The sequence below is a fragment of the Cebus imitator genome, unplaced genomic scaffold, assembly GCF_001604975.1.
Source record: "Cebus imitator isolate Cc_AM_T3 unplaced genomic scaffold, Cebus_imitator-1.0 Scaffold155, whole genome shotgun sequence".
In the NCBI taxonomy this organism is placed as follows: domain Eukaryota; kingdom Metazoa; phylum Chordata; class Mammalia; order Primates; family Cebidae; genus Cebus; species Cebus imitator.
Genome location: NW_016107470.1, coordinates 1518916 through 1534060, shown reverse-complemented (window position 1 = coordinate 1534060; position 15145 = coordinate 1518916). Strand labels below are relative to the sequence as shown.

At 43.4% G+C, this 15145-nt stretch overlaps 1 protein-coding gene across 4 annotated transcripts in view; it reads left to right on the top strand.

The window, feature by feature from the left end:
- Nucleotides 1–15145, top strand: part of TJP2 (tight junction protein 2) — a 138690-nt gene that overhangs the window by 11852 nt on the left and 111693 nt on the right. For 2 of the 4 annotated variants that reach the window (XM_037743822.1, XM_037743821.1), the window contains exon 1: nucleotides 12524–12885. The exons of 1 other annotated variant lie outside the window; for it this stretch is intronic. In XM_037743822.1, coding sequence (XP_037599750.1) covers nucleotides 12770–12885 — 116 coding nt within the window. In that variant the 5' untranslated portion in view covers nucleotides 12524–12769. Of the gene's footprint in view, nucleotides 1–12522; nucleotides 12886–15145 lie in introns of those variants that run through there. One more of the 4 variants, XM_017543432.2, reaches the window with a different exon arrangement.

The following is a 15145-nucleotide window of genomic DNA, read 5'->3' as shown; positions in this document are numbered from 1 at the left end:
GGGGTTTCTCCATGTTGGTCAGGCTGGTCTCGAACTCCTGACATCACGCGATCCACCCACCTCAGCTTCCCAAAGTGCTGGGATTACAGGCGTGAGCCACCGCGCCTGGCTTTTCTGGCTCTTGAAGGCACTTTTCTCTTTGCCTGGATGACCCAGATTTCTTTTGTCAGCCTAAGGAATGTGTACTCCTATTATTGAGACCCAAATCTAGTACTTTCTCTTTTCTCTCATTCTCTTTCCCAAGCCAAGCCCCTCAGACTCAGACAGGATTGTTCACACTTTCCTTTGTCCTACCCTGGATCCATGGTCACTCGCATCCATATTACAGCATGCTGCTTTTCAGTTGCTTGTTGCTCCATTAGACTGGCTGATTCTTGAGCGCAAGGATAGTTTGGTGTTATTTGAACCTCCAGTGTCAATCAGAGTGTTTGACAGGGAGCAGCTCAGGGGATGTGGAGGGAGTGAATGAGTGAGTGTGAGGTTGGACTAGAAAACCCAACATGAAATGGATACAATGTCAGCAAAATAGGTTTCTGCCCTCAGAGCAGAGCTGACAGTCTGGAGGACACAGATGGTGAACAGGTAAACATCAGTATAACAGTTAGGGACTGGGCAGTGACACAAGTCCAGCAGCAGGTGCAGGGAGTCTCTCCCTGGAAGAGGGAGAAATGGGAGGTTGGAATGTTGACACCCTGGGCAATGTGGGGTTGTTGTCTGGAGTGTGGGTGGTGGTGAAGGCCTGACGGGCTGGTCATGTGGGGTGCACACCTGGAGAGCTAGGAGTTCTCTAGATGGAGGTGGATAGTGGAGCAGTGGTCACTGGCACCTCAGCTGCCACAGGGCAGGACTGCAGCAAGATCTAAGTGTCCACTTGGAAGGCTGAAGTGGTCTACTCAAGCAAGACAAATGGAATTCAAGGAAACCAGGGTCAATAGAGGAAGTACAACCCAGCGAGCTGAAAGACCTGTCTGAGCTGGACCTACGACCTGTGCCTTAGTCAGCTCAGCCTGCCGTAATGAAGTACCAATGACTGGGTGGTTTGAGCAACAGACATTTGTTTCTCAGCACTCTGGAGACACGAGGTTTGATACCAGGTGCCAGCATGGTTGGGTTTGTGGTGAGGGCTCTTTTCCCAGCTTGTAGACAGCCACCTTCTTGCTGTGTGCTCACATGGCCTTTCCTGAGTGCACTGAGTATGGAGAGAGAGAGAGGGAGAGTGATCTGTCTCTCTCCTTCTCCCTCTTCTTGTAAGTACACTAATCCCATCCTGAGGTTCCCACCCTCGTGACCTCATCTAAACCTAATTACCTCCCAGAAGTCCTATCTCCAAATATCATCACACTGGGAATTAGGACTTTAACATATGAATTTTGGGGAGATACAAACATGCAGTCCTTAGCAACCCAGGCCAATAACTGTTTGCAGAGTAAATAATCATGGATGGCACTCTTAATAGCACTTTGGACAGGCCAGGACTTAAGTGTTCTGCATATAGTCATTAAATTTCATTCTCAGACAATCTCACCAGGTAAGTGCCATTATTATCCTCAGTTTACAGATGAGAAAACCCAGGCCCTGAAGAGCTTAACTGATTTACTGAAGGCCACACAGCTAATTAAGCGTGAAGCTGGTATTTTTGACTCAGGCAGTCTGCTTCTAGAGCCTAGGTTTTTGTTGTTGTTGTTTGTTTTTTGACTCAGAGTCTTGTTCTGTCACCCAGGCTGGAATGCAGTGACATGATCTTGGCTCACTGCAACCTCTACCTCCCAGATTCAAGTGATTCTCCTGCCTCAGCCTCCTGAGTGGCTGGGCCTACAGGCACATGCCACCCCACCTAGCTAATTTTTGTATTTTTAGTAGAGATGGGGTTTCGCAATGTTGACCAGGATGGTCTCAAACTCCTGGCGTCATGTGATCCATCTGCCTCGGCCTCCCAAAGTGTTGGGATTATAGGCGTGAGCCACCGCGTCCGGCTGAATCTAGGATCTTAATCATTATGCCTGCCTGCCTCTTAATTAAGAAATAAACTGTAATATTATTGGGCATCTGTCAAGTGCTAGCTCCTGAGTGAGGAGACATATTAAAGACAGAAGGATGACCATCTATGACATCATACCTACCTTTTAGGCTATCTCAGAATGCTCAAAGAGATGTCTTTTTTTTTTTTTTTTTTTTTTTTTTTTTTTTTTTTTTTTTTTTTTTTTTTAAGACAGTGTCTTACTCTGTTTCCAGGCTGGAGTGCTGGAGTGCAGTGGTACAATCTTGGCTCACTGCAACCTCCCTGTCCCGGGTTCAAGCGAGTCTCATGCCTCAGCCTCCCTAGTAGCTGGGATTACAGGCTCATGCTACCATGCCCAGCTAATTTTTGTATTTTTAGTAGAGACGGGGTTTCACCATGTTGGCCAGGCTGGTCTCGAACTCCTGACCTCAGGTGATCTGCCCACCTTGGCCTCCCAAAGTGCTGGGATTACAGGCATGAGCCATAGCGCCTGGCCCAAGAGACATCATTGTTTAATGTCAATTCAAATTTTATACCACCAAGAAACTATCTTTGTATTGTAGCTGTGGTCCATAGAACCAATAACAGAAGAAAGTGTTTTGCAATTTCAAATGTGTCTTATGGCTGAACTGCTGACAAAAAAAAATATGTTTTTTAAGAATAATGGCTGGGCTGGGTGCAGTGGCTCATGTCTATAATCCCAGCACTTTGGGAGGCCAAGGAGGGAGGATTGCTTGAGCCCAGGAGTTTAAGACCAGCCTGAGTAACATAGTGAGACCTTGTCTCTACTGGGAAAAAAAAAAAAGAAGAATGGGCTGAGTCATCAAATCAAAATGTACAATTCATTTTAGTAGAGTGTATACTATAATGAGAATAACTTCAGTATGATGGTAAAAGGTATCCTACAGTTTATAATACTAATCAAATCATAATACAGTTTGAGAAAATGTAGAACCACTTATGTAAAAAAAATTTTTAACTAAAAATAAATGTAGATGATTTGGAAATACTTTATAGGAAAATTTAGAACAAAATGCCTTAAAGACCTTGCAGTGTTTCTGGATCTTGACTACTAGTGTCACGTGCAAGCTCAATGAATGCAGGAGGAAACTCACATCCATTTCCTGGCTGGGGGTGTCTGGGAAAAACCCAGCCCTTGAGGGAGAGGGAGAGGATGAGGAGGACAGTGACCCCTTGGTGAGAAGCCTGGTAATGGTGGTGGGGGGTATTCACTCAGGCTTCCTGGAGAAGGAGAAGGAAGAGGATATCCGATATCCTCTTGTCATGACCTCCACATTTAGATTCACTGAAAACAGATTTGGAAAAGAGAAGGAGGAGAGGAGGAAGGTGGGGGTGTGGGACCCTCCTGTCTCTGAGGAGGCAGCACTCACAGTACGAGGATCCACTTCCAGAAGGCACTGAGAAGAGTAGAAAGGGAAAGCCTTGCCGTGTAGGAGCTGTGCGATTCAGGGCAAGTTCCTTAGCTCTGCCTCATCCCTGAATTATGTGGCTTGAGTTTCTTTGTTCTGTTGGTTATTCTCTGTCTCAGGTCTGCAGCCTCCCGTCATGAGCTGAGGTTTTGTCCAGCTGGCCACACTCTTCAACCAATGATCATGAGCTTCTTGTTTTTTTGTTTTTTTTTTCCTTTCTTTTTTCTTTTTTTGACAGGGTTTTGCTCTGTTGCCCAGCGTGGAGTGTGCAGTGGTCCGATCACGGCTCACTGTGATGTCTGCCTCCCAGGCTCAAACGATCCTCTCACCTCAGTCTCGTGAGTAGCTGGGACCAGAGATACACACCACCAGGCCCGGCTAATTTTTGTATTTCTTGTTGAGATGGAGTTTTGTTATGTTGCCCAGGCTGGTCTTTAACTCCTGGGCTCAAATGATCCGCCCGCTTCGGCCTCCCAAAGTGCTGGGAATACAGGCTTGAGCCACTGTGCCCAGCTGAGCTTCTTTTTTTTTGAAGGGACTAAATCTGGCCTTGGGAAGAAGAAAGATTTTCCAGCTTTTCTTCAAGGTCTTTGAATCTCTTTCTGTGGGTTCCCAGATCCTCATGATCACAGCTCATTTGTCGTTTGCCTCAGATCTTTCCTCCTCTTCCTCTACATTGACAGGTAATATTCTAGCAAGCTCCATTTCTTTCTTGTGACAACGGGCAGTCATTTCATTTCCTCTCTCCAAAGACTTTGGGCTGCTCAATCTGGACATCTTTAAGATGACCTACTGGGTCTGCTTTTCTATTCTGTTCTTCCACAGGGTTAATACAGAATTGATTTTTCTCTTAGACAGGTGTGGTGCCTCTTGCCTGTAATCCCAGTATTTTGGGAGGCTGAGGCGGGTGGATCACTTGAGGTTGGGAGTGTGAGAGTAGCCTGACTAACATGGAGAAACTGTGTCTCTACTAAAAATACAAAAAAATTTAGCCGGGCATGGTGGTACATGTCTGTAATTCCAGCTCTCGGGAGGTTAAGGCAGGAGAATCACGTGAACCCGGGAGGCGGAGGTTGTGGTGAGCCAAGATCGTGCCATTGCACTCCAGCCTGGGCAACAAGAGAAAAACTCCGTCTCAAAAACAAACAAAAAACCCCAGAGAATTGATTTTTCTTTCCCGCTTGATTGGTCAGAGGCATGCTTGACTTTGGAACATCAATCACTTTCCAGCCTCATCGTCCTGCCTGTCTTCAACAAGATCTCCATCCCCTGATTCCAACTTACAAGCCCTGTTCTCTTCTCCAAGAGGAACTGGCAGTTCTTCCATCTTGAACCAACATTCCACCCGTTCCATACCCAGACCCTCACTGCTGTCTGGAGGTCCCATGTCTTTCTCATTTGCTCATAATAGTTGTAAGTGTGTTTTAGCTTCTTCCTCTAGAGTTTGGATGGATTTGGCTTCTGCTGCCAGGGCCTAGATTGTTCCCATGTATCAGACATCAGCTCATTTTGAGGGTGGAGGGTTTTCTTTCCCCAGCTGGTTTGCTATGAAGTATGTGATGGGCTCAATCGCAGGGCTGGACAGATCCAGGCCATCAGGAACTTCTGGGCTTTCACCTTTTTCTGTCACAGGACAAAACTGGATGAGAACTTTACAAAAAAAAAAAAAAAAGGGCCAGGCATGGTGGCTCACCCCTGTAATCCCAGCATTTTAGGAGGCTGAGGCAGGCGGATCACCTGAGGTTGGGAGTGTGAGACCAGCCTGACCAACATGGAGAAACCCCATCTCTACTAAAAATACAAAATTAGCTGGGTGTGGTGGCGCACACCTATAATTGCAGCTAGTCAGGAGGCTGAGGCAGTAGAAACACTTGAACGTGGGAGGTGGAGGTTGTAGTAAGCTGAGATCATGCCATTGCACTCCAGCCTGGGCAACAAGAGTGCAACTCTCAAAAAGGAAAAAAAAAAAAAAAATAGCCAGGCATGGTGGCGGGCTCTTGTAATCCCAGCTATGCAGGAGGCTGAGGCAGGAGAATAGCTTGAACCTAGGAGGTGCAGGTTGTTGTGAGCTGAGGTCCTGCGTCTGCACCCTAGCCTAGGAGACAAACCAAGACTCTGTCTCAATAAATAAATAAAATAATGTAAAATAAAGGGCCCGGTGCTGTGGCTTAGGCCTGTAATCTCCGCATTTTGGGAGGCCAAAGCAGGCAGAGCACCTGAGGTCAGGAGTTCAAGACCAGTCTGGCCAACATGGTAAAACTCCGTCTCTACTAAAAATACAAAAAAATTAGCTGGGTGTGGTGGCATGCACCTGTAATCCCAGCTGCTGGGGAGGCTAAGGTGGGAGAATTGCTTGAACCTGAGAGGTGGAAGTTGCAGTGAGCCAAGATCTGGCCACTGCACTCCAGCCTGGGTGACAGAGCGAGACTTCATCTCAAAAAACCAACCAACCAAATAAAAATGTTTTTATTTTAGTCAGTGTTATGGGTTGAATTGTATTTCCCACCTCCAAAATTTATGTGTTCAAGTCCTAACCCCCAGTACCTCAGAATATGCCTTTATTTGGAGATACGATCTTTATAGAGGTAATCAAGCTAAAATGAGGCCATTATGATCTAATCCAATCTGTTCTTAAAAGAAGAGGAAATTTGGACAGAGAATACAGAGGGAGGGTGATGTGAAGACACAGAGAAAAGATGGCGCTTCACAAGCCAGGAAGAGTGGCCTGGAGCAGCTCCTTCCCTCAAGGCCTTCGCAGGACCCACCCTCCCATCACCTTGGTCTTGGACTTGTAGGCATGAGATAATGAATTACTGTTGTTTAAGCCACCCAGTCTGTGGTATTTTGTTGTGGCAGCCCCAGGAAACTAATTCAGGCAGAATAAGAACTTCTACCTAAAGCCAAGAGAGCTATTAGTGCAGCAGTTCATGTGACAGCCATTTCCCAACGATGAGTGGTGAGAGCAAGACCAGGTCTCCCATAGCCAGGTCCTTCTGTCTCAAACTCAGCAATGTCTCCTGGGTTCACCAAGAGCGCAGCTCTGTAGCAGGACAAAGTTCCTCCATAGGCCCCTGTACTGCCACAGAGTCCCCTGGGGCCTTCCTGCCCAGCTGGGCCAGTGGTCACTGGGCAGGCTTCTGCCTGAAGTCCAACCTTTGTCTAGAGCATTGGGGGCAGGCCTAGATGCGTATGAAACTCAAACACCCTCAGAGCTGCCCCAGCCCCCTTTCCTCTGCTTATTCTTCCATGACCTCAGAGCGTCCACCTTGTCCTTCAAATATGCTTAAACACATTTTAAGTCATCGTGGTTCCAGCTTTAACAGATGAAGCTCAAAGTATGTGAGAGGGCAGAATAGAAACACCAAACCAGTCTGGGGATTCAACCAAAGAAAGCTTTCTGGAAGAAATGAAGCCACAACTAGTCAGCAAGGAAATTAACATACGTTTACATGGTGTAAATTATATGCTGGATGTTATGTGTGCTAAGTGCTTTCCATGCAATAACTGGTTTAGTTTTTAAAACAACTCTATGAGGTACACACTATTATTAGCCCCGCTTTACAGATAACTGAGGCAAAGAGACATTGATTCTTCCAAAGTCCCACAGCTAGTCAGTGATGGAGCTGGACTTTAGTCCCAGGCACTGTGGCCCCTCAGTTCATGCTACAGAGTGGGAGGGATGTGTCAGCAGGTGCACCATGGGATCATGTGAACTACTCTCTCCAGCTGCTATCAGCCGACTGCTGTATCCCAACACGTCATAGCTGGTGTAGTCATTAGCAAGTTCCTGATTCTGATGTGCGGGGTGTTCCTTTCCTAAAATTCCAGAGCAGAGGTGACTGATATTTCCCTCACCCAGTCAATGGCCAAGCCATGCTTGTCTTAAACCAGCTCCTGCCAAGATTCTGAATTCTGTGCAATATCTCGTTGCTCATGTGCTGCCAGGCAAGGGAACTGCTAGAACTCTACACTCTAGGCTCATAGTAGAAACAGCATAAGATCAATTTCTACCAACAGTAACAGGGAGCGGTGTTCCCTCACATAAGGAGTTGAAAGTTTTAATTTCTTTTTGTTTTTATGAGAGATGGAGTCTCGTTCTGTCGCCCAGGTTGGAGTGCAGTGGTACAATCTTGGCTCACTGCAGGTTCAAGCGATTCTCCTGCCTCAGCTTCCCAAGTAGCTGGAACCATAGGCATGCGCTACCACGCCCAGCTAATTTTTGTATTATTTTTTAGTAGAGACAGGGTTTCACTATGTATTGGCCAGGCCGGTCTCAAATTCCTGACCTCAGGTAATCTGCCCGCCTCGGCCTCCCAAAGTGCTGGGATTACAGGCGTGAATCGCCGTGCCCGGCTTGAAAGTTTTTTAGTTCTTAGGACTGATAATACCCAAAGAATCCATGAATTATTATATACATAAAAGTTGTTTGGGAAGGGCAGTCAATTAAGCGATTTTAATATTGGCTTTAACTATTCAGTAGCAGAGGTTAAAAATCTAGGAAGTGTCACAAGGACAAGGGAGGGCATCCTGACTTGACCCACTAGAGCCAGGCCCTTTCCTCTGCTACCCGCAGCAGGACTCTGGAGCCTGTTTTCCTTTCTTTGTGGTGTTTTTCTACCGCTCCCTCCAGCCCTTGGGTCCCTGTACCCTCTAGCCAGCCTGTCTTTCAGTCTCATTGTTTTTCCCACAAGGACCACTCTTCTTGAAGAGGCATTAGGAATGGAAAAAGAAGGACAGATGGGAGAGAAGGAAGGAAGGGAGAGGGGGCAGGAGGGAGGGAGGAAGGAAAGGAGACAAGGAGGGATGATATCTATTGTATATATATATACATTATGGCATTTATTATTTATTTATTTATTTTGCGACAGAGTCTTGTTCTGTCTCCTCAGCCTGGAGTACAGTGTCATGATCTCGGCTCACTGCAACCTCCACCTCCTGGGTTCAAGAGATTTCTTATGCCTCAGCCTCCTGAGTCACTGGGGTTACAGGTGCCTGCCACCACACCCAGCTAATTTTTGTAGTTTTAGTAGAGACGGGATTTCACCATGTTGGTCAGGCTGGTCTTGAACTCCTGGCCTCATGTGATCCACCCACCTCAGCCTTCCAAAGTGCTGAGACTACAGGTGTGAGCCACCATGCCTGGCTGCATTTATTATTTAAAACAACCCCTGTGTTGTGTTCTTAGTCCAGCTGTATGGATGATGGAACAGAGGCTCAGAAAGGTCAGCAACTTGTTCAAGGTCACCAGGTCTTAAACAGTAGAGGGTGGGATTCAAACCAAGTCTTCTCATGGAACCACAGTTCTCTTTCCCCTGTGTCATGGGGGTGGTATCACGGGGGATGCACAGGAATGAGTGAAGGTGTCTTCAAGGTCTCATGCTGGGAGAACAAGGAGGTGGATGCACAGAAGCAGGAAAAGGCGAAGGGCACTGCAGATGGGGCGGGAAACATGGGTTATTTCCAAAAGAGACTGGGTTGTGCTGGAGGACAGGATTGAAACAATAGATTTGATGACATCCAGTTGAAGGTAATAGTTTAAACCCAATAGTGAATATGTTCTGATGAATGACTCTCAAGAGAGAAGGCTGGTTTGGGCTGAGGGGGGTGAGTCTAGAAGAGTCACACCAAGCTTTATTAACTCTTTGGTAATTCTTTTACATCCTGTAATCTCATTTTCTTACCGTGTTTTGGTGGGGCATCTGAGTAGCAAATATGTAAAGATATTATTTATGGAAATATTAAGGAGGAGAAAAATGAAATGCTTGCATAAAGACAAATGGGTTATTTTCAGTAGAGCTAAAAAAGCAAAAACAAAAAAACTGTTTCCCTAACTCTTCTACTTTTAGTTAAAGCTTTTTCCAGCTCCTGAAAAGCAGACCACACCCTATGAAACAGACTGTACAGGGCATTAGTTCATTTCCATTTTTATACTTCTAAAACACAGTAACTGTTACCCAGTGAAGAAGCATGGCCACTGTTTTCCTCCAGAAGATAAAGTAGAAATATTAGTTCAAAGGGAATGTCAGTCTGATCTGTGAAGCTTTATGTTCAATTTTAATCATCCAGAAAGAGAACTTGAGCATCCTGACTTAAAAGCTATTTTTGGATCATGTATATTTAAAAACATTTTTTAATAGACAAATGATTTTTAGTTTATAGCTGTAGCTGTAAAGAATTTCTAGAACTCTAAGGAAATTAACCAAATAAATGCATACTTCTAAAGAATCTGTAGAATTGTAAAGAAAGGGTTATATCTGGAAGGGGTATTTTAGCTAGATTTATTATTTCCTGTGTTGTTATCCTTATGTACAATTATGAGGGATTCGACACAAAGATGACAAATTTTAAAAATGAATAAATTAATTAGCATGTTGAACAGTCTCATTTAGGGAAGAAAAGCAAATTCTTTCTCTATTTGCTGAGGCAGAATTATTTTCCTAATGAAAGACCCAACTTTAATTTTATATGAAATCATCATAGATAAGAATCACTTTGTAAGAGCTGTATGTTAAATACATCAAAAATTCCCATAAAAATAAAACTTTAAAACATCCTATTTGCAAAATATGTCACTTTTCACTGCAGGAGAACAGCTTCCAATGGGTAACAAGTTTAAGTTGATTTTTTCTTATTGTTAGCTGAGGGTTTGTTTCTTATTTGAGAGGGTTGTATAGTAATTTTTATCATGCGTCATCCGAAATACAATTTGTTAGAACAATGGCTGTTGTGTGAGTGTAATTACATCTTCCTGTGTGATTAAATGAGGGCTGTATGGGACCTTTACTCAGAGGTGGCAGCTGTAGCCAACCAAGTTCAGCCTATAAAAGAATTCCTGGGACTAACTGGTACTAATTGTTTGCAGAACAACCAGTGGGAGTAACATTCATGAATACTATGGAAATGAAATATTCCAAGACCAAATGTTTTAGCCCTTGTTTTTTACTTTATTGTTGTCAGATTATACTAATTGTATAATCAGGCCAAGTGAGGTGGGAGCTCTTAGTCTTCTGTTGTTTTCGGAAGAAAACTTAGTCTTCATCTGTTCAGCCCTCTCATCTTATAAATGGGGAAATTGAGGCTTTGGGAGTAGTTGAAGGGTTCTTTAAAGTTACCGAACTTTAAACTTTTGCTCATATATCCGTCAGATTTTTAAGTACACTCTGTCATACACATGAATATATTAGGTCATAAATAATGTGCCTTATCACATTTCTCTTGGTACTGGTTTTCTCAGCTATTATAATGCTAGTGAAGAGCCCTCTCCAGGTGGCAGGGCACATGACTATCAAGAGCTCCAACTTCCTCGTTAAAATATATTAGTTCAAGGTAGATATTAAGAGTATTTAAAATGCAAACATTCCTTTTTTTTTTTTTTTTTTTTGGCAGAGTATCTCTCTATTATCCAGGCTGGAATAAAGTGACACAATTATATGTGTCTTCTCATGGAAGCCTTGAACTCCTGGGCTCAAACAATCCTCCTGCCTCAGCCTGCTAAAGTGCTAGGATTACAGTTGTGAACCACTGTGCCCAGCAACACTTAAATTTTTAAAGCATGGGAAAAGAAAAGAGGAAATAGGTGCTTAATACTTTCTTCCCACATCCCAAAGATTGTTGGTATGTGCACCCCACTTTGGAGATTTAGGTCATTTGGGTAAAAAGAAACTTGCTATTGAGGAAAGAGAATCTATAGAAGTAGGGTTCAGGCCGGGCGCGGTGGCTCAAGCCTGTAATCCCAGCACTTTGGGAGGCCGAGGCGGGTGGATCACGAGGTCAAGAGATCGAGACCATCCTGGTCAACATGGTGAAACCCCGCCTCTACTAAAACTACAAAAAATTAGCTGGGCATGGTGGTGCGTGCCTGTAATCCCAGCTACTCAGGAGGCTGAGGCAGGAGAATTGCCTGAACCCAGGAGGCGGAGGTTGCGGTGAGCCGAGATCGCGCCATTGCACTCCAGCCTGGGTAACAAGAGCGAAACTCCGTCTCAAAAAAAAAAAAAAAGTAGGGTTCAAGATTTAGCGGGATGGGGAAAGGTTTGGGACACTCACTTTGGATATGTAGGTTAGTCAGAGTTACTGCATAATGACTCCCCTTCTATTTTGCTTCCCTTTATGTGTGCATTTGTTTAGTCAAGGAGCAGCATGACTCTTGTAGGTTGCCATAGCATATCAAATAGAAAAAAAATAGCTTGAAGAAGTTGGTAAGGAAGGAGCTATGTAAGTCAGAACTCTTTCAGAGTGACAGAAACTCAACTAAAAGTAATTTCACAGAAGTCAATTTATTAGCTTGAATAAAACAATAACTGAGATCTCCTAGGGTGACTGACAGTGGCCTTCGGCGTAGTTGGATCCAGAAGTTCAAGTGATGTCATGACATTTCTCTTGGTACTGTTTTTCTCAGCTATTATAATACTAGTGAAGAGCCCTCTTCATGTGGTGGGGCACATGACTATCAAGTGTTCCCACTTCCTACTAGCCCTGGTCAGCAAATCCAGTGGAAAGAGGGCATTTCCCTCCTAAGGTCATATGTTCACCCCGGGGAAGACTAGTTGACCCAGTATGTGGATCATGTGTACCATACCCCATCGAGTGGGCCACCATGATGGTGGTCCTTTACCCATGGACAAAGGTAGGGAAGCTCTTCAAAGCCAAAAGGAGACTTTAAAAAATGGAGATGAGGTAGATTCTGAACCTCTCCAAACAATATATTTTCATGCTAGCAGGGCTTGCACATGTTGGGTTCTAGAGGTATTTAAAAAGGTGTTTTTAATAATAATAATAAACCTACCAAATTGTTTCTTAATTAATTAATCTTCGCTATTGACCCAAGCAAGGAGTTTATAGTATTTAGAAATGCATTGCTATAAAATGACAACTGGAATTCCTCCCTCATTTGTCAAAGCACAGTCTTTTAGAGAGAGACATATTTGTAGAAAGAACAAATCTGCTTCTGATTTTAGTCCATCCAGCGGCAGGCAGGCTTTTTGGACCAATTATTACCAGACCTTGAGATAAATCACCTCATGAGCCATTAGTTCTTGAAGGATTAGCAGCCTCAAAGATTTATGTGCGGATTAATTGGAGTGTACATTAAATCGCTATGTTTAAAACCGCAGTCATTCCTGCAAATCATTTTCATTAGTGCTTTATTCAGAATTCTATAGCCTTATTGCAGGGAAATCTGAAAGACATTTTTCTTTATTTATTTGTAGTCTGCTCCCCATCACCACCGTTGCGTTTAATAGATCTAGCTAGGGCTACGTAGAGAACATCTAAAGGAACAGCAGCTTTCAGTAAAGATTAGTTCAGTTGCTTCAGCTGAACAGTGACTGAAATATACAGGATGAGGTACAAGAAATATATCGGTATTCTGGAAGCAGCAGTTGGTATTACCCCACTTAACAAAAGAGAACTTCTACCTGAGAGCAGAAGACATGTGAACCTTTGGCAACAACCTGGGTAAGCAGAGGAGGGTGGAAGCTTTTCGCTATAGATGTACTTTTTGGCTGTTTTGGGGACCCAGATAGAAAGAAAGGTCCTCTCTCTTGTGGGGATAATAGATGAGTTCTTCACTGAGAACTTGTTTCTTCTTGGTGGAGATGGAATTCTTAGACTGATTTAAAAACAGGAATGACATTCTTGGATAATATTCTAATACCCCAGGAGATGAATAATGGGTGTGTCTACAGCCCGTTTTGATAATCTGAATGTTTAATTTTCTGATTTTGAAAGCGTTTTCATGGTTTACAAATGTAGCAATTCTAAGAATGAAGAAAATATGCCTTATTACCATAACTTTTTTCAACAATACAAGTGTTTTTCTGATTAAAGTGTACATGTAGACTGTGTTTTGGGGGAAATACTTTTCTTGAAACAGCAGTTTTCATTTGACATCTCTTTCTGCAGCCCCACTGATTTACCATGATGAAGAAAAGTTTAGGAGTTTTTCATGCATAGCTAGAAGACTTAGTTCTAACTTTCTTCTCTGAAGTCTTTCTTTGTGTTTTTCACACATGAAAGAGAAGTTGAATTTAAGGTTCCTGTATGGTAGACAGTATTTTTAGGGTCTGAATTAATTTTTAAACTGAATAAGTCACACAGTCGCATGTACTGATCAACTTGTATCTGTGTAGCAAAGATTTCTTTTTAATAGTTAGAAAGTTACTAGCTTGTTTTTATCATATCAACATACATTCATTATTGAAGATTTAGAAAATACAGAAAAATAAGGGGGAAATTTACCCATAGTCTTATCTCCCGAAGAGAACTACTAGAAGCATTTAGGTCAGTGGTTCTCAATGGGTAGGTGGAAATAGGGAATTTTGCTCCCCAGGGGACGACTGTCAATGTCTGGGGGCATTTTTGGTTGTTATAGCCCAGGGGTTGCTACTGGGGTCTAGTGGGTGGAGTCCGGGAATACTGCCCAACATCCCATAACGCATAGGACAGCCCCCTGCAATAAGGAATTTTTGAGCCCACAATGTCAGTAGTGCCACTGGTGAGACATTTGATAGATTTTCTTCCCATCTGTAAAAGGGTACATTTTATTAGGAAAAAAATAAATATTTCTTTGGGAACTTTCAGGGATGCTTTAGAATTGAATCCTGAGGCAACATTTTAATTTTGTTGTTATTATTCTACTATTATTGTCTTGAAAGTAAAAGGAAGTGCGTATATGTGTGGAGAGGGCAGGGGGCATACGGAGACTCTATCAGAGTCCACAGAGGTTAGTGCTGGTCAGCCAGGGCTATAGAAAACATTGTAATGACAAGCTATGATTCTCCAAATAGCCTCTAGAGATTGAGCTGCTGTAGCCTAGACCACAGTCTCAGAACAACAGAAGTTTCCAACTGGGAGAACCTTTGCCAGGGATGGCAAACAGGTTTCATGTGGAAGGCAGGTGCCAGTTGATGGTTGGCTGCGTGGAGTGTCTAGCTAGGAGGACGCCGAGGCCAAATCTGGGCTTAGCGGGAAAGGAATATTGCAACTGATTAGGGATGTTTTCTGAACCTATGATTAGGGAACTGGGGAAATGCAACCCGTGGCCCATATATTTATCATTCCTGAATTCTAGTTTAGTGTTCGGATTTCACAAGTGGGAAACTCATCCTCATTGGAGTCATCCTGATCAAGAGTGTGGCTCTGACAGAAACGGGATGTTCTTAAGTTGATGCTGCATGGTCATTCATTAAGGGATTTGCCCTGAACAAGCTCACATGATTCAGATATGCAAACTGATTGCTAGATTATTAATTTTTGTTTGGAGATAACCTCTTCTAGCAATTGGAATAAATACCCTAAATAGACCTAAATAGATCTCTGCCTCTCCTCATTTCCCCTGACCAAACCAAACAGAACTCAAATTATTTGTTACAAAGTGACCCTTAATAAGTGAAGTCGAATGTGCCTTTCTTTTGAGAGAGAGACCGTTTCCTTAAGCTGGATGAAACAGCATTGCATCAGAGAACAAACAAGATCTTCCTTGTGTCTATAATACTCTGAGTTCTGCGAATACAGAGGGATGAAACATTATTTCACTGATCTCCCTTTTTTCTCTGCTGACCCCCTTACCTGACACAGCCTTCTTTTGGACATATTCACATCCCTCACTAAGCTTATGATAAGCTCTCCTCTCGGGTATCCTACAAGTGTTTTTCTCCTACTGAGATGTGTTAGTTTTTATTAATGAGTTCTTATTTCTCTCTTTTTTTTTTTTTTT